The sequence below is a fragment of the Phalacrocorax carbo genome, chromosome 1 (assembly GCF_963921805.1).
Source record: "Phalacrocorax carbo chromosome 1, bPhaCar2.1, whole genome shotgun sequence".
Classification (NCBI taxonomy): domain Eukaryota; kingdom Metazoa; phylum Chordata; class Aves; order Suliformes; family Phalacrocoracidae; genus Phalacrocorax; species Phalacrocorax carbo.
In genome coordinates, this window is record NC_087513.1 from 118,096,831 (window position 1) to 118,115,651 (window position 18,821).

The following is an 18,821-nucleotide window of genomic DNA, read 5'->3' on the forward strand; positions in this document are numbered from 1 at the left end:
AAGCAGACATTCAGCTTTGATCATAGAAGTTAAATTTGTTGGGATGGCTTACATCAATGCCAATGACAGTTTTTGCAGGGCAAAGATCTAGACCATAACAGCTGTATACTGCTAAGAGAATGTTTGCTTTTTTTGATGCCTATTTTTAAATAATTTGTGAAATCTATTTTAATGCTGGTAAGATGGAATTTATTGCTCAATAATTTGCTGAAGGTCAAATTCTTGCCCAGTATATATTTGTGTTGCTCCATTAAAAGCCTGTGTCTATTATCAACACCTGAAAGATCAGCTGAGAACACCTGAGAAGTAGCCAGAGGGAAGTGTGCCACACTGTGCATGAAGTCTGTACAAAGCACCTCTGCAACATTTCTGTTCGTTGAAAGAAGGAATTGAGAGCTGTGGTAGATTATTGAGGGCTCACATTTGTCTCTAAATTCTTTTGCTCCTGGAAATCACAAGATACTCTGAGAAAAAAACACCAAAATATATTAGTGAAGCATATAGAGATGTAATGGGTCTTGATTAATTAGGTAGTCAATTATATTAAAATGTCATATTATTCCTATTCCTTAACTGTGATTTGCCAAAAATATTCCCATAGGGAACTGTTATTTCATAGTATATTCTTTAGGATTAGGAGATGAAGTTCCCAGGTTAAATTATTTGCTGTTAATGAAAACACCACTCAGTATATACGGCTTGAAAATCCATTGTTAATTAACAGCATTCAATTCTTAATTGTATTTTTACCAGTTCAGTTGAAATCATTGACACAAAATACATTGTTAAACTGCTTAATCAATCATTGTAGAAAAATAGAGGTGTTTGATAGGGACGTTCTAGTACAAAGTTTACGTGAAGCTTCCCCGTTGAAAGCTTTGGAGGCTTCTATTTTTTTTTAAGCTTATGTTACAAAAATGAGATTTCATAAACTTTACAGTCCGTACTACATTAATACCAAAGACAGTAAAATACAGGGAGAGAGAGAGAAAGAGAAGAACACACACACCTTAAGCTTTAAGTGCCCTATTCACAAAAATATAGCTTACACATGCGCATGCCCCAGTGGCAGAAAGTCTATTTTTTTGTGCTAAAGGACACAAAAAAAAGTTTAATTAGGGTCCTGAGCTGCTGTTCTAATTAATGCAAACTTTTGTTAAACCGCAGCAATGAATTATAGGGTGGCCCAGTAAACTGCAAGAGCAAAAAGCAGGTTTATCCTCAGAGGAATGGTTTGCTTTCAGCTCGTGTGTCTTTTGCTAGGACTAAGATGTGTGGGCGGCTTGTCGCTACTGATGCTGTGCTCCCCCCCGGACCCTCTGCTATAAGGCTTCTGTTGTCCAGTGGAGCTGTGGAGCCACCCTTCCTTAAAAATGCTCAGTACCTCTCACAGATAGCCTTACAGGAGGGTTGTGATGGATGAACGGGAGCACTCAGCAGCTGCTGATGCTGGGGCAGAAGAATGAGCTTTGTAAGTTCTGTAGCAAAGCGAGTGTTATTTCACAAAAGTTAAGCGTAAGTAACCTTTACTGAGTTGGCAGAATCAGCCATCCTGGGTGGAGAGAACAAAAATCCATATTCTGCACTGTTCCTTACATCATGCTTCTTTGTGAAAACCTTCTAGGGAAAAAGTTCAGAGTTGAAACAAAACACCCTTTCCATCCAGCCCGGTCTGCCAGTCCCTGCTGTGCAACCCTCACCCCGCACCCTACTCTGCCCACCTCAGCATGAAGCACAGCTGGAGGACCTGCAGAAACCCCACTGATCAGCCACACACTGTGAAAATTAGCAAGGGGCAGTTGTTTCAGCAAAAAAATTGAAAATAGTTGTGAAATTAATGTGAAAGCTGTATCACAGTGCAAAATTTCCACCTGCCCACTAAGTTTCTCCTGAGGTTATTTTTTTTCTCTTCTGTTTTAACGTAAATGTTTCTGTACAAAAATGCTTCAGATTCTCTTCAGTGTATTCTTCCTTTCTGGAGTAGGCAGGTATAAAAAACAAAATTAAGGCTGCAGCTTCTTCTCCTTCGCTGACAGAAACGCTGTTCTTGATGGGCCTGAGTGAAAGCCCATGGAAAGCAACGCAATCCCTTTTCAACAGGTAGTATTTTATGCATGCTGGGCCTGACTGAGGGGTCCTTAGCACTGGGCAATGCTGCACCGTGTGAGCAGCCCCTTACAGAGCATGTCCGTGAAACCATGACCGTGCGTATTGGCTCCCTTACGCGCGTGAGTGTTGCCGTGTAAGCTACGCAAATTATTGTTGCCCCGTTAATTTTGAAGCTGTCAGGTCAGAACGTACAGGATTTACACCGATTCAGAACAGCCAGGGAGAAAACCTAAGGTGAAGAAAGTCATTAGGGAACCACTCTCCTGAGCACGGGTGGCAGGAACCGCGTGTTTAGCTGAGAAACCCTGTGGAAGCATATACCCAGGGATGTCGCACCATCCATGACTCTGCAGGATCGGCGCTGTCAACAAATGAATTTCATTGATTACAGCTTCAGATGAAATTCAACTGTTTCTTTCCAATCTGAGTAGCTGAAATCTACTTGCTAAGGTGCAACATTCGGTTTTCAATGGCTTGTGCTGTTTGTGCAGCAAACTACTCTGCTGAAATCCCATGGTTTGGGTGGGGAGAAGGGAGCAGTTTCCCTAGATATTGCACAGAAAGGATCATACCTCCACATGAAACATGCTCGCTATATTAAGAGTATACAGGAAATTCTGGTTTGCCATGAGTTTACCACAGTCTAAATTTTAGGTTGAATTGCAAAAAAAAATACCAGAATGAACCCCCCCCCAAAACCCCGGGGAACGGTTTGCCTCATTTGTAAACATTTTCACAGTATATTAGTAATTATGTTACAATTTCTCTACCCTGCCCTCTCCCAGACTTATGGCTTTTTAGAGTTAGTAAAATGATCTGTTTGGCAAACAGTGAGGTACTCTAAATAGCTGCCAGTCTGGTACACTGAAGAAAATGGCATGCACTAGAAGAGCCATAGATATAGGGGCAAAACCCAATATTACAATCCAAATATTAGAAGAGAAATGCCTACTCAATGGGTAGTGAGTTTTTGCATCCCAATATTTCTAAAACTCTGTTTCTAAACCTACATTAATTACACATCTATGTACATTATTTAGAAGTTCTTTACTACAGTACTTTTGTACATGCGGTATTTATTACTAAATGTAAAGAGAAAGTAATTACATAAGGCATATGTACAGTATCGTGTTGGACTGCAGATCCCTCTGCTCACCTTCATCTTAAAGCTGCAAGGCCCATTTATAAAGGCTTGTCACTCAGTATGTGAAACTGTTCTGAAATACACAAAATCTGGAGCCAAGGCCCATTACTTTGATGGACATTAATTAGTCTTTCCTGTTAAACCCCTTGTGTATATTCCCATTGCTTTCGGGGTGTTTTTTTTTGTTGTTGTTGTTGATGTGAATAAACCTGGAGGTCTGAACTCAGAGAGGTGCCGAGGAAGCCAGCAGTTGTTACCAGGGTGGGGATCGAGACTCCACCATTGATAATGGGTATTGCAGCTTTAACCCACGCCTTTGCTTTGTCTGTGAACCTCTTGAGTTTAAATTGGGCAGGTAGATATTTCACATCTTAAGTATTTCTTTTCCTGGAATTAAGAATATGAAGGAAGGAAAAAAAGGCATGTCAGGGAAAGAAAAGGGGAGCAAAGAGGGAGAAGATAAAGGAGGTGGTGTGGCCCTGATGCTTCCTGTGGTCCTACACTTTGGACTCATTCTCCAAGTTGGCCACATCACCATTTCTTTCATTTTGGTCTTCTTGATTCTTCTCTTCCTCTTCAGTTTCCAGCTCGGCATGCTGGTCCAGCTTGCTGGAAACAGACCATGTCAGGGGCAGTTCTGCTCGGCTGGCCATCTCTGCCAGCTCTTTGGCACTGTAAACTGGTGTGTTGGTCTCATATGTTTCATGAAAACTGTTGTAGTCAACTTCATAAAAACCGTCCTCCAGAGTGAGGACAGGGGTGAAACGGTAGCCCCAGAGGATCTCACTAGTAATGTATGAACTTCGAGCTTGGCAGGTCATTCCTGTAACAGAGAAGGAAGAAGTGCTGTAATAAGGACCCACTGCTTTCCCAAATCCTTAATTATTTATTCATATAGGCAGAGAAGTATGTTTAAAAAAACATATGCCAGAGAAGAAATACGTTTGACATCATATGAAGTTGAGCTTAGAAAGCAATTTTACAATGTGTAACTTATTTGATGCCCTTTCCTTCTGTGCGTGTATATATAACAAGTGGCAAGCCTGTGAACAACGATTAACATTTCTTTATTAAATGCAGTTCTTCTTCCTGTATTTCTTCAATGAGTAACTCACCCGCTGACGAGTCTCAGATGGCTTATTGAGAGAGTACGTGACTTGCATCGTGCCATCCTTTGGTTCCCTGGTGCGTAATGAACCCGCGCTGCCGCATCCAGCAGTTGCCCAGGCTAACTGAGGAACCGATGCAAAAGCTTTTCTCTGCTGGAGCTAACCCCTGAGCCTGTGATCCATGGGTTGGCTTGGTTCCCCTAAAGGTTGGAGCCACCTTTTAGTTATGCTGCTTTGAGGTTTGGGCTGGTGGCCAAAGCACAAACATCAGCAAAACTCCTGACGGACATTGTGATTGTGTGGTGTTGAGTTCAGATAACTGGGACTAACTTCTTTGTTACCTTCCCTTCACAGCTCTGCTGAACCTCACTCTGGGAGCTGCCACAGGGCAAAAAAAATCTGTAAGACACTATATTTTGTTAAGAGGCATGGACAGCGGTAGCTGTTCCAAGCTCAAACATGTAGTCCAGCGTGTCCTCTGGGTGAAGAAACACCTGGCCGTAGCAGGGACCTGTGACTTGGAGAACCTTCCCATCTCAGACAGACAGCTCAGGGAAACACTGCAATAAAGTGTTAATGCTCAGTAGTGGAAGGGGAAAGAAACCCAGCTGACCAGGAAAAGGGTCAGGAGAAGTAAATTTAAGAGGCAAAACCATGCTGCTGACAAAATGGGATTACACAGAAAGAATGTGATGGCTTTCCTTTAATTACTTGCACATTATTAACTATGTATTACTAAGCAAAAGCCAGCTAAATGGTATATGTCAAATACTTAGTAAATAATGATACCTAACCCCTGCCTGCCACACCAGTTATTTAGAAGGTAATAATAAGCAATTAAAATAGTTTAATTTTGGGCACACAAATGGCAGGCTAGAAATGCACATCATTTCTCTGCGCTGCTGGCATCATAGAAATTCACGTGGAGTGTCTCAGAAGAGCAAACATTGGTAGCTTAATGTCTCTGGTCTTTTTCAGGGCTGTGCAAACTGCTCTAGATAATTCTGCCCTCTTTCTTTCGAGCTTCCTCTCCAAGCTCAGATAACTTGCTCCTGATGGGTGAAAATTGCTGGTTTTTGGTACTCTGTCTTTTTCACTGATAACGTTACGTTTAGAAAGACATTTACCAGCTGTTCCTACACTGTGGTACTTCAGCACTTCTCCATCATTTCCCTCTGCTTACTGCATCACCTCAGACCCCGTGGAGGGGTGACTGTCGGGGAAAGCTTTATGCAGGGAAACTGCTGCACTGTACCTGCCTGCTACAGCCAGGCAGAAATGGGAGCATACTTCTACTGTGCTTACTGATCTTAATTTCTCTTTCCTTTTGCCTGACACAAGTACTCAAGCCTTCAATTTTCTCATTTTTGCAGGACAAGACACGTTTGTATTTCAATGCTCAAGTAATGCACAAATGGAAATATGAATATCTTACCATTTTTCTGTACATTTCACAGGTGGGAAGGGCTGAAGAACACAAAACCATGTGACAAAATAATATCTTGTGAGACTCCCTGTGCAATTTTTAGTCTAAAGGAGATCTTCTTTCCCACAAAATGACAGGAGAGGAACTTGCCAGTTCACAGAGCACTATACATATGAGAAACACGCTCGTGCAACACCTTCCCCAAATGGTCATTTGTTTTTTGCAGTTCTCTTCTGGGCAGACCCAGAAGCATGGGTGCAGTATTTGATAGGATCTCCCTGCCCCAGGAGGGTGGCATCAGCAGGCTGGGGGCAGAAAGGGCTGGCACCAACCAGTGCTGTGTGGTGTCTCCCCTGCTGTCTCAGGCACCCCTCTGGGCTGGTCTCCTGCCAGCTCCTTTGCTGCTCCTTGGTGGCACGCCGCGACCATTGACCCCTGGATGGGTTTCCCCAAAGGAGTGTGCCGTTACTAAGGCTCATGTGTTTCCAATCCCTTTCTCTGCTGCTGAAATTTAACTTTGAAGTGAGTGGGAAATTTGGAATTTTCATTACAAGGGCAATGAGATTAAACAAACAAACAAAAAATTCGAAGTCCCTTTGAAAGAGTATTGCCTTCCTGTGCTCAGACCAAGTACTCAGTGATCCTGCTGCTTTGCTTGGAAAAATTCATTTGACTGGTGGGAAAGAGAGGGCAATTTTCTGCAGAAGTCAAGAAGATTAATTGGATTACATTAGAGTCACAGCTCATTAAAAAGAAACCTTCATCTGAAATTTTGACCTGTCTCAGTTTTTAATTTAGTCTCCCATTCAACAATGATTTAGTACCTGTTTCTTTTCCACAGCTAGACAAAAAGCTTTCAGGCTAGAATGAAAGAGTCAGGATTTTTCACGCAAGCAAGTTGAAATCAAGAAAAAGACTTTATCTAGCGAGGGACGTATGTATGAAAGAGACCTTATTATGCTCTGTAAAGGTTTGAGAAAGATACTACAGAAAGAAATTGTAAGTGGATCATGAGAATTCCAGTTTAAAATGTACCACAGTTGTGGAGACCTTTGAAGTGATTTCCAGAGTGCCTGTGTGGCTCTGGAAGAACAACAGAGTGATTTCTGCAGTTCTGCGTGGTACGGCTTTACCAACCTCTGCCTGTGCTGGCTCAGAGGTCCTTCAGCTCCACAGTCAGCAGAGCTTCTGGACTGTCCTTTCTGCATTTAAGCCCTTATCATATATTATGGTCCAATTTACACATGTTTCATTATACTCCATGGTTTTAATTGTCCTGTAAAAAGAAATGTGACCTTTATTATTTGCTCTAAGTTCCTAACATGCTCTTCAGGGGAGGCTGCATCTTGAGTGAGGGCACTTTAGGCTTTAAGTTTCCAAGTATTGCATGATTTATTCAGTAATTGTGTGGTTTATATGTAGCCATAGATCTGTTGCACAATGCCTTTAAAAATGCTTGTGGTTTGACATTTTGACTAGTGTCTTATTTTAATTGGATCCCTTCAGGGTAGAGGAGAGCTGGGGAGCCTTTGGAGCTACGTAGCTCAGCATTAATTGGCCTTTTTCAAAATAAGCCCGGAAATTAAAAGACCCAAATAATTCATTCTAAATTAATTAAAACTATAACTGGAAGGAATGGTCTATTTCAGAAGGAGCATTGGAGCCCAATGAAAACTTCGAGGCCGGTCTCTCAGGCCCTGCTGTGATGGGCATGATGTGAAGCCTGGGCAGCGGGTGGTGGCGGAGGAGCATTCCCGCTGGGCTGGGCAGCCGCTTGCCCCTGCGTGTCCCAGCGTGGCAGCTCTGCAGCTCCCTGCACCGTCTGTCCCTGCTGCCTGGCACAGGGGAATGGCAGCGGCAGGATTAGGTTGCCCTGCAGTGGGCTTGCGCTTGCACCTGGTTCACCTTGCTGCATAGCGTATTTTAAATACACTGTGAGCTGATGAGACCTCTGATGGTTGCCCTGAACTGCTGCCTCACTCCTTTAAACTTGAAGCATTCTTAATGAGCGTTAATGAGCCTTTGTATATGTTGCAGCTTTCCACTAGGTCTTAATGACAGCGTTTTGGTCTGCTTATTTTATGCTTGCACAGGCTAGGGAATGATGGCTGTGTGTTGTGCAAATACTTGATTGCTGGGCAACTTACCTAAGAAGAAAAATTAATTATCATCTCACTTCATTGTGGTTTTTTTTTTAATTATGTTTAATGTCCAGTTAGAGCTCTGTGGGCTGTAACCAGCCTCACACGAGTGGCCACTTCTCTGTGAAAGACCCACCATGGTGGATACCGTTCCTGTCACTTCCCCATCCCTGTTCCTGGCTCAGAACTATGCAGGCAGAGTTGCAAGCTGAATTTTGGTCCTTGTTATATTGGAGAAGGCAAACTAAATTATGTGGATTAGGTGAAGGAGACTTTGGCATGGGTTTTTTTGGTTTGTTTTTTTTTTTTTTTTAGAGGCAGCCATCCTAACTGGCAACATTTTTATTGTTTCACTTTCAAACAGGAACAGAAAAGCTCCTGCTGACAGTGCTGGGATTAGCTCCATGTATCTGAAATCAACAATTAGATACTACTTTGGATAGACCCATTGCCATACAACTAGTTTAATTACAACTTTAATTTATCTTCTAAATGCTTATTATTCCTGTTCAACAGGCAAGAAGCTTAACTGCACAGAAATTGGAGCAATGCTGTAGAGTGAAGAGTGGCTTGTAGGCAGGGGCCAGCCTGCTAAGCTACTCTCTGTCTGCATTGAGTTTGACACACAGCTGGGCTCCTGCTGCAAGGTGCCCGTGCTGGGGTGGGGATGCTGGGTGTCTGCCCATGGGTTAGGCTGTAGAGAACTTGGTCATATCCATGACATTATGTCCTGTTGGCTTCAACAAGAAGTTGGGACCATGCTCTGTCTCCTCCTTGGCTGTTCCTCTCCAGAGCACAGGCTGAGGTGGCTCCCTCTGCCTGACTTGGAGCATGGACACTATTCCAGTGTACCCCATCAGCAATTTTTCTTGCAGCTAGAATGGAAGGTTTTATCAAGCTTAATATTTGCACCATGCTGTATATGAAAATGACAGAATAATTCCCTTAAGCTGTTGCCGATATACGGGTAAGGTTACAACCCCACCTTTGACTGATTAGAATTAATAACAAAGTTGATGCCACCTCCAGATTCATTACTCTTGAAAAGTCGCTCTGTGCAGTTATTTTGAGGTTACAGTTTGTTCATGCTGTCTACTGCTATTTAGGCTTATGCTTTGCACTGTTTTACAGTGCTACAAGGGTTTGTTGTGGTGACCCAGAGTGACTTGATGCGTTTCCTCACAGTGCACTTAATTTAAGATTTTATGGTAGCCCACACAATAATATGTTGTGTCATGCACTCTCACCATATATTATTTCACTTTGTGATGGCAGCCATCAAAACCAAAATGCTGTAAAAATGTTATGGGCAAAATACAGCAATTTTCAGCTGTACATCAGCCTACTGCAGATTACACATGGCAACAGACTTATTCAACTTTTGTTTTACTTGGGGCAGTCTTATTACAACAAGACTTCCTATTTTCAAATTCCACTCCTGTGATTAAAAAAGGACTCTAAATGAAATGAAGAGGGCAAGTTCGGCTGACAGCCACAATGTCAAGCTAATACGGAGGTTTGGTGATTTTCTGCTGGGACTTACCAGAGTGAGGCAGACTTTCTGCTGCACAAAACTGAATGAGATACCCCATAAAAAAGACCCATTTTCAATCACTGCATGGGAATTTCACTTCACAGTTCAGCCTGGAGTAAGACCTGAGCAGCAGAGGACTCAAATGTACACAGAAAAGAGTGGTGTTCCCCATTTCTGGAGCGAGTGGAGTTTCACTAAGGTACAGGAGTACAGAATTTGGTCTGGGGTCTCTAGCTGGGAGCCGAGACTTCCCTTTGCACGTGTGATGCTCCTATTAAATTACTTTCACTCTTTTCACAATTTCCTTTGCTGAGGTATCACTGTAGAGATTTTCATCTATTTTGTCAAAGGTTTATTTGTATAATAAGAACTCCTTCAAAACAAACCCAAACATGTAGGAAATTTCTACCCCTTGAGATTAATTCCTACAGCCTCTGTGTCAGTGCTCATGGTGAAACTAGTTTACTGTAGGAGTTATGAAGAAGGGGAGATGCCAACCCATAGCATTAGAGCTGACTTTTGTACCTTGCCTGAGGCAAGAATTAGAAGATGGAAGAATTTTACTTAAACACTGCGATAACAGCACTAATAGTGAGGTAATTATATGATGTGCACCTAGTGGCTGAAACTCCAGTATGGTGCTCAAAAAAGCTACAGTGACTTTCTAGGTTTGTATCTGAGCATTGCTCCCGTGTTCATTAAGGACCAAACAGTGTCCTACAAGGCAGAGAGATGGTCTCTGCCTGCATGACCTTTTGGTCTCAAATATATTCAGTACAAGATTTGTCAGTCTGCTATTATTTTTAGATGTTAAGGAGAATGAGAAAGCAATGTGTGCTATTAAAAACAAGCAAAAGGCTAGGAGTCAAGAACTCCTGACTGATACCTTGGTTCTCCGGCAGACATAGTGTGAGTTTTGGCAAATTATCTAGCTTTGCTGGGTTTGTTTTATTGGTGTGCCGCAAGGGACATGCTGTGATTTAAAGGCAGTAGATGCGCTTGCAGTATCTTCTCTTCCTCATCTAGACTTTCACTGTCAAATTTGTACTAAACAATTCTCCCTGGTGTGAAAATGATTGCCTCAAAAAGGAACAGAGATTTAGAATAAAATTTCCATGGAGCCACCAAGTTATTGTGAAGAAACATTCCATATGAGCTAATTTGTTCTCTTTAATCAAGCTAAAAAAAAGAAAAAAGTCACGCTGTACCATGAATTCATCACTTTATGCAAAGCCTGAAGCATCAGTTGCCATTGCTGGAAAATGCTGCAAATACTATGCTGTGGTAAGATATTTCCCCCCTCCTTTTTGTATTTGTGTACATCTGACATGAAATCAGTGTTTTTTCCAGTTTTGAATAAAAAAATTTAAATATATATATACATAACCTCTCATTCAGAGCTAGCAATGGGTAATTCCCAGGGGTTCTGATAATTTGATTCAGAACACACCTGGAAGCTGGATGCTTATCTCATCCTGAGCAATGTCTAAAGCTCTTGAAAGGAGTAAAAACTGGAAGGGTGCCAGCGGGCGTTTCCATGTATCTGTGTTTCAACATGCCTGGGAATCTGTGCACAACATCCTCGTGCTGTGGGCTATGAACAGTGTGCGTGACTTCTCCATGTCCCAGCTACAGGGCAGCATGGCCGCTCCTGGCTCTGATGCAGCGACTGGAGAGAGGAGTGTGTGTGCGTGAGTGGGAGAGGAAAGGAGGGGGGACAGGTGTTTTTGCCTCTAAGAATATAAGGAATTAATTTCCATTGGCTTCTTTGGTTTGTTTTCTTTTTCCTTTTTTAATGGTAAAACTGGTGCTTTTTTATCTTTTTTTTTTTTTTCTGTAAATGACATGAGTAATTTGCTATTTCTATTTTCGTATTTCTTACTTAATCAGACCAAGAAGCTGATCACTATGTTTGAAATTTTATGGCTTTGATCTAATGCCATCTGTAAATTCTGATCAGAGGTCTTTGTGGTAGCTGCTGTCTTCGTCTCACAGCTGATGACAGGACCGGGGACAAGTGCCACGTAAGAAAATGCAAGTTGCCATGGAGTGGGCTGGAGTGGCTGGCTTGACCACCACCAACAGTAATAAAACCACATCCCCCGTGGGAGAAGGCATATATTATTAGGTGACATTTGCACAAGAGGTGAATATGCATAGGAAATTGAGCTGGTGAGAAGCCATAATTTCAAGTCGGGGACTTTCTGACACTCCAAAATCTATTTCTTTCTAAACAAGATGAAAACATGATGAAATACCAGTATAAAAAACTGGAATTGATATTAAGTTAAATTCCAAACAAAGTGTAACTTGAATCAGTCAAAACGTTCTGTTTTCATTCTGACTTCTTCAAATGTGATGTATTGTATAATGCAGCACCTGAATTAGAAGATGGTGACCATGTTCTAGTCTTTTCCAAAATATTAAAAAAATGCACATTTTCCCCCCAGTAGGAGATTTCAGTGCCAGTGAAATGATATTTTCCAATGCAAAAATGCTGTTAGAAATGTTTGACTTGGTTAATTTTTCTCCTATCAGGAATGAAATATACTTCATTGGGTATTTTGTGTCTAATTTCTTGCTTTTTAACTGCATGGAGCTTAGTCTGAGAAATGGCACATGCGTAAGGCAGAAAAGCTTGTCTGATTCAATCTCAAATGTACTGCCACTTTTAGATAACAGTGCCATATCCATTCTCAATAAACAGCTTCTCAAAGAGACAGTACAATTACTGTTCAGCCAATATTTAACCTTTATTTAGCCTGATATTCAGGCCATGCCCAGCAAATCAGGCTGCCTGATGTGTATGAATTTTAATCTTTTTTTTTCAGCTGTGCTTTTTTAAATGGATGGTGATTACATTTTTCCGTTGACCAAATCTGCAGAAATTTAATATATCAAATAACACAGCATCTGACCAGAGAGAGAAGCTTGTTCCAGAATTGGCACTTGGAGTCCTTGGAAACGGGAGACTCAATTCAGTGGAGCTGGAACATGAAGTACCAGGATTTTGTACCCTACTCTGTGTTTGACTCTTGAGATACATTTATAGATTTGGTGGTTTCTCAGACATCGAATCAGCGCCTTGCGAGTACTTTATTTCTCCTAGCAGATACCTGCACAGGAGGATATAGTGGAATTTTGTTTTAAAGAAGCTGCAGTACACAGTTGTATCTTCAGTAGCTCTGCTTTCAAGATGCGAAGTGCTGAGTAAACAGAAGACCTATCCTGACCTTTTAAAAATACGTTGCTATTAATCTGCAGGCTTCCTCCTGAATCCTGGCCTGCAGACGGGACGCTCTCCTCCGGTGCGGTGCGCTGGCAGCCTGCTCTGTAATTTCCGGATAAACAGCTGGGAGCAGGCAGCAAAGGCACCGGGCTCCAGCTGAGCAGCCGGCTGCTGCCTCACTGGAGAAGGGTCTTGGCAGGATTTTTCGCTAAGCAGCACAACCTGACCCATCAGGGCTGGGGTACGGCATGGAGCAGAGAGGATCCTAGGTGGCAGCGGGTGTGGGGAAGGCCCCTGGCAGTACATGAAGGCCCCGTCCTGTTCATGGTTTTGGCCCTCTCCAGCTGTCTTGCTCGGTTGCTTCCATAACAGAGAGGATGACCAGCCAGAAAGAATCACAGCCTTTGCATGTGTTCCTGTTGGCTCCCTACTTCTTCTTCACAGTCATAAGCAGCATCTTTATTTCTTATGCCAGAGAACCTCAGGAAATACATAGTTCACACAAATATCCCAGTTTATTTACCTTGGCATTTGAAAGCACTTTGGGCTCCGTCTGTTTTATGGTCTCTCTCCAGTCACTAGATTCACTGCTGCTGGGGAAAAAACATCTCATAAAAGCACCAGGAGAGGAGACGATACCAGCTGCACACCGGTATGCAGTGATGCCGTGCCTCAGCTGGCTTCCTGCAGCATGATTTCCAGCTGAGAGAAGCTAAAGGGAGTCCCTTTTCCTCCAGGGGCTCTGAGTCCCCTGCCCTTTCCCTCATCTTTTATGAAGAGGTAGAGGGCCACAGGAAAACATAGTTTTGGATTAAAGAAGGGTGCAGAAGGAGCTGCCTGAGCTGCTGCATTACTCATCTTGGGGAAGACAGGAGTAGAACAGCTCCTATTCGTCTCTGTTCTGCATAAACCCAAAGGCTAAATGAGATCAGCACCTCAGAAGCAGGTTCCCTTCTCTCCACTCCTTGCTGGGGGGGCAGAAGGTGGGAAAGGGGCAGATACAGATTGCAGGTAGGAAATGAAGAAAAGAAAAATGTATCCTCTAACATTTCTAAGCTTCACAGTTCGATAAAACCCTATGTCTTTTTGAAAACTCCAGCTTTGATGGGCAGTTTGGATGGGAACTGCTTCTTCTCCAAAATGTTCAGGCTAACATTGCAAGACACAATTGCTCAGACATGCCTGCAGCAAGCCTCCCAGGGCAATGCCCAGGGACAGCATTAGTAGGGCTGGATGCTCTGCAGGTTGCCTGCTTAACTGCTGAGAATACAGACCCGAAATGCATTTGGCCTTGGAAAGGGGTAGAAGCGTTGCTTATCTGAGTGCTCTTCCAAGATGGAATCTTTTGTGGAAAAACATATCTGACTGCTATAGTGGCGCTATGCTACGTAATGCATAGCACATGCAACCCTCTTGAGGACCATGTACTTAGCACACAGTAGTAACTGGGACTGAGACTAGAACAAGACAGGTTTGGGCATTGCTGAAACCCCACATAAGCACTGATGCCAAGGGATGGCCGGGAGAAAATCCCTTTAGATGGAACGGTGCTTGCTGTGAAAGAAGCATTTTCTGTAACGGCTTGTAGCTGCTGCACACTTGTGCTGTCGTGACTGTGAGATAAATGTTTAATTAAGATATATATGTGATCTATTTCACCTCTTGCTGTGCCGACTTCTTAAACACATAATTTGAGTCTGCATGTTTTGATGGCTTTTGTTTCTCTTCTTAAAATGCTACTTACAAATAGAACAAAGCATCCAAGGTTTCCTCTATCCTGAACTTTACTGACTTGGAGCTTTTTATAAAAACATCACATTTTACTGTGGAAATGCTTCTGAACCCAGGATTAAAGACAAAGCAGTGTGAACACGCAACTTGGCGTGCTGTAAAATTCAGGAAACTAGGAAGATCACTAGCTTTTTGACAACAAAACCTTTGAATCACCCACAAGGTATTCTGGTGGTTGTTTCTAGGTTTGTGGCTAATGACATTGCTGAAGCCTGCTTTAGCTGTTGTGAAATTGGAGGAGGAGATGAAAGGGAGTTCAGGATAAAGCACTTGTTTCTGCCAGGCAGATGTTGGTAAGAAGTGATTTTTGGGAATGCAACATAAATAAAGAGAAATTGTGTTCTGTCCAAAATCACTTGGATTTTTGGTAAGCAACAAAACATTTCAATGGGGTTGCCTGGGCAGTTTCGTAACAGGGCATTCTTTCAGGTGGGCTGAAAAACAAGCTAAACATTGGTAGGTGGTACACATGTTTTTAGAAAAGATGACTTGAAAAAATCAGTTTTTCTAAAGTTATCTTAGTTTCAGAGATTATATTTTTGATTCATATTTCACCTCAAAGTGTCCCAAGAGGACTGGTGTTCTGTGGTTTTCAGAAGAAAGCTCTAAATCCTGACAACATCACTGAAACCATCACAGCTACCGTTTGAGAAGTCCAGTTATTATCACACGGCAGCCTATGAAAAGCAGCTGGGCACTGGGATGTGTGAAAGCTGGATTGGCCAGCTCTGTAGCACTGGCTAATAACAGCACAGCTGCTTTCTGGTTCTTTAACCAAGCAACCAGCCCTTTCTCTGGGTATTTTGGATGAAGTTCAGCTCCTAGAAGGTGTTGCCCTTTGGTGATGGTGGTTGGACCTGTGCTTAATTCAGCTGGCACCTCCTCTCTTCTTTCTGGTGGCTTAAGCACGGACCTGCGTCTAGCCCCGTTCCACTTGCTATGACCTGTTGGCAGTATAGCCCCTGGGAGGTGGGCAAATTTTGCTCAGATGTTTTGAAGCATGCGCCTGGCTTTATATGTGTTCACTGTAAAAGCTGAAGGGGCTCAGTGCTGCCATCCTTTCTGAGGGAGCCCCACATTGTACATGGCCCAGAGCTAACTCACCTGCTCTGGGAGGAGGAGGAGGAATACCTAGGCTAATTTTGCTAGTATTTCAAATGGTGGGTATGGATAGTAGCCCTTACACCCTTTCGTCTTCCTAATGGGAGAGTTTAAGCAACCAAATATTTGTTCATGCTATTATTTAGTGTGATTGGTCAACTCCTTTATAAAAAGGGAAACTGTTAAATACACTAAGCTTACAAATTCATCTGTCATAACAATAATCTTTAATTAAAATTTAAATTAGGTTTACTGATTCAGCTAGTGTTATCTTTATCATAACAAAAGAATCAGCCAATCCCAGACTTCACGCAGCTCTGATTTTTGATGAACTTTTCCAGGCCTTCTAGCAGTTATGCAAGGAAAATCATCTGTGCTGTTAAAATCCTCCCACTGAATAGCAAATGGGTTTTGATTTTTTTCTTTTTTTCAGTTCATAGGATGAGACTTATTAAGTTGATGCTTTCAGGTTAATAATATTGGCTATCTGTCAACTTTAGCAGCATATTTTCGAAATGCAGGACTGAGCAAAAACTGGCTGCCTCAGGGAATGAGATGCAAAGTCTTTTGCTGCTGAAACACTATTTAATATTCAAGTTATGTCAAAATTTGTAGCCGTATTTTAGCTGCTTGGCATCTTGTCTCATAATAGGTGCTATTAATATACCTGCTAGAAGATCAATGACCATTTTAGAAAAATTAATATTCCACTTGGTTTTAATTTACTTTGGTTTTATTTGAGGTGGTGAGGATGAAGCTGATTCTGATCTTTAATTACTGCCTAGCATTTAGCAATGAGTCCAATAAAGGAGAACAGCAGTGGTAGAGTTGGGATTTTAGGAAAGCTTCAGTACTACTCTCCTGATAGTTCTATTCTGGGAAAAAATAGGAACAACACATTTCAAGCTCTCAGCTTTTCAATCTAGCACTTTCCTCAATGCCTGAATTCATTTAAAAGGAAAAAAAAAGGAAGTAAAATACCAGCAAAAAGCTATTTTACTCTATTCCTTCTCTGTGTGTTGTAAATATTTAAACTAACTGTTTCTGGGAGGAGCATAGACAAAGGATCATCCATGAGAATGTGCGTCTGATTTTGCACCAAACATTTCCAACTGGTGGTGGAGCAGAGAAATTCTGAGTTTCTTTGACAGATGCACAGAGTCATCAGGACTTTTTAGCACCCCAAAATTCTCCTTAGTTTAACAATATTTATCTCAGCTGGTGAGAAAAATCAGTTGTTTTAGTAAGGAAAAAATAATGAGCTTGAGAAGAGGTGGCTAAGTGTATCACAAGCTGTCTGAGGAAGCCAGGAAAAGAGGATGCTCACAGTCAAAATTGTGCAGTTCCCAGAGGAGAGGTACCTAAGATAGTGCAGAGGAGTCCTGAAAGAAAACAACTGGGCTTTTGAAGCAAGAAGCGTCATGTATAAAAGCCTGAATAATGTTTTCTGTTTTTCATGAGGAATTTGCGCTCAACACTAAGGATGGGCTTGGTGTTCAGGAAAGATGTGAAGGTTTTTCTCCCCGAACAATGATCACAAAGCACTTGTTTGGCAAAGGAGTATTTGTCTCGGGGAGCTGTGGTGCTGGGTGGGTACACAGGGCCCGAGCTGTTCCAGTCTTCCCCAGCCGTGGGCACTTGAGTGCTTTCAGCTTTACCGCTGTGGGTTGTTTTATTCCTCTGCATCAGTCATGAGGTGGCACTATTCTACCAGAAGAGATAACTTACAAAGATTTTGAAGTGTGCATATATCTAAACTAAGAAACAAGAAGCAATGCCAGGAAAATATTGTTGAGAGATTATTGCAAAAGTTACTTTCAAAATATCTGGGCAGGCATGCAGATGAGACACCACCAGGATGCTGTGTGTTTGTGGCAGCAACCTAATATTTGAAGGAGGTACGTTGCTGAACTCTTTCAGCTAGAGGTTAGTAGCTTACTTGATTTTCTTCTGACTCCCGTACAGATTTGAGGCATTTCTGTAGACCAGCTGCAGACTATATTCTTCTTCATGACAAGCACAATTACACAGTCTCTTTCTTGCAGCTTTTATTACTGCTGCCAGACCACTGCTAATTTAGAACACTTTGTTGATATATGCTTTGTACAATGAGCAATTGGCTGAAACTGGACATCCTTCACTCTGATGATATCGTGCCTCTCAGAATAAACTAGACTAGGCTCCCAGTTTCAGAGGTAGATGGGGGAAAAAAATAAACTCAGGCATTGCTGGCCAGAGAGATCAGTCTCTAACATTGCTTACAAATGTTTAAAATGAGGTTTTAAAAAATGTATGCCATAGCAAATGGAAAGCACAGCACCAGATTCTAGTCTCAGTCAGCAGCGGTTCAAACCATCTTCCATCCCGATATATGACCATCTTCCACCCAGATAGAGCTATTCAGGACTGTAGGCCTGACTCAGATCTCCACAGTTTTGCACCTCCATGGGGTCCTTGCTAAGTCCCAAGCAATTTAGCAGATGCCTGCTTGTAAGGCAGCATCCCCTGGCTCCCGCTGTGTTCCTAAGACAAGCTTAACCTCCAGGGTAGGAAAGAAAAATAAAACTTAGCATGCTCTCCTTGAAATTTTGCTGACCCTTCCTCTCCTCCTTGCTTGCAGTGGAACAGGTTTGGGTAGTAGGTGAGCTCAGGGATGATGGCTTTAAAGCTAGCTGTGCTCCCTTCAAACAGTGTAAATCACAACACCTGGGAGGAAAAATACAAGAGTTTGGAGACAAGGCAGGCTGACAAAGGGGATGCGAGTCTGGGAAGAATTCAAGAAGACATCGGAAGAATGCCGAATCCAACCAGCTCTGTGCCATGCAGTGAGCACTTCTCTTTCCTCCACCATGAAAAAAGTTTTCCCTGGCTGCCAAATGAAATAGACCACCACTGCCTTCATTTCGTATTTACCCCAGGCAGAGATTTATTTTTTTTTAACCAGAGAGCTAAAAGAAGCAAAATATCTGCACAAGGCACTTTAGTATCTAACTAAACCTGGGAGGTGCTCCTGGGACAGGTGACAGACCAATAGGGCCATCTTGGCTTTTTCCCCTTGCTTCTCCTCTCAGCTCCAATGAGGATCTGGGCACTGATGTAAGTGTTCATCATCTCCCTGAGGCTGAACTCCTGCCTGGCTAATCTGAGATCAGTGCGGGCAGAGCTGTCTTGAAGAATGAAGACTCTTTTTTCTTTTTAATCACAAGTTTCTAAAAAGAAAAGGGAGAAAAAATTGCC

At 42.4% G+C, this 18,821-nt stretch overlaps 1 protein-coding gene across 2 annotated transcripts in view; it reads right to left on the minus strand.

Moving 5' to 3' along the window:
- Positions 1-224: 224 nt before the first annotated feature.
- The window catches only part of KCNJ6 (potassium inwardly rectifying channel subfamily J member 6), a 170,523-nt gene continuing 151,926 nt past the window's right edge, over positions 225-18,821 (minus strand). For both annotated transcript variants that reach the window (XM_064471734.1, XM_064471744.1), the window contains one exon: positions 225-4,076. In XM_064471734.1, the coding sequence (XP_064327804.1) occupies positions 3,751-4,076 (326 nt within the window). In that variant the 3' untranslated portion in view covers positions 225-3,750. The remainder of the gene's footprint in view (positions 4,077-18,821) is intronic.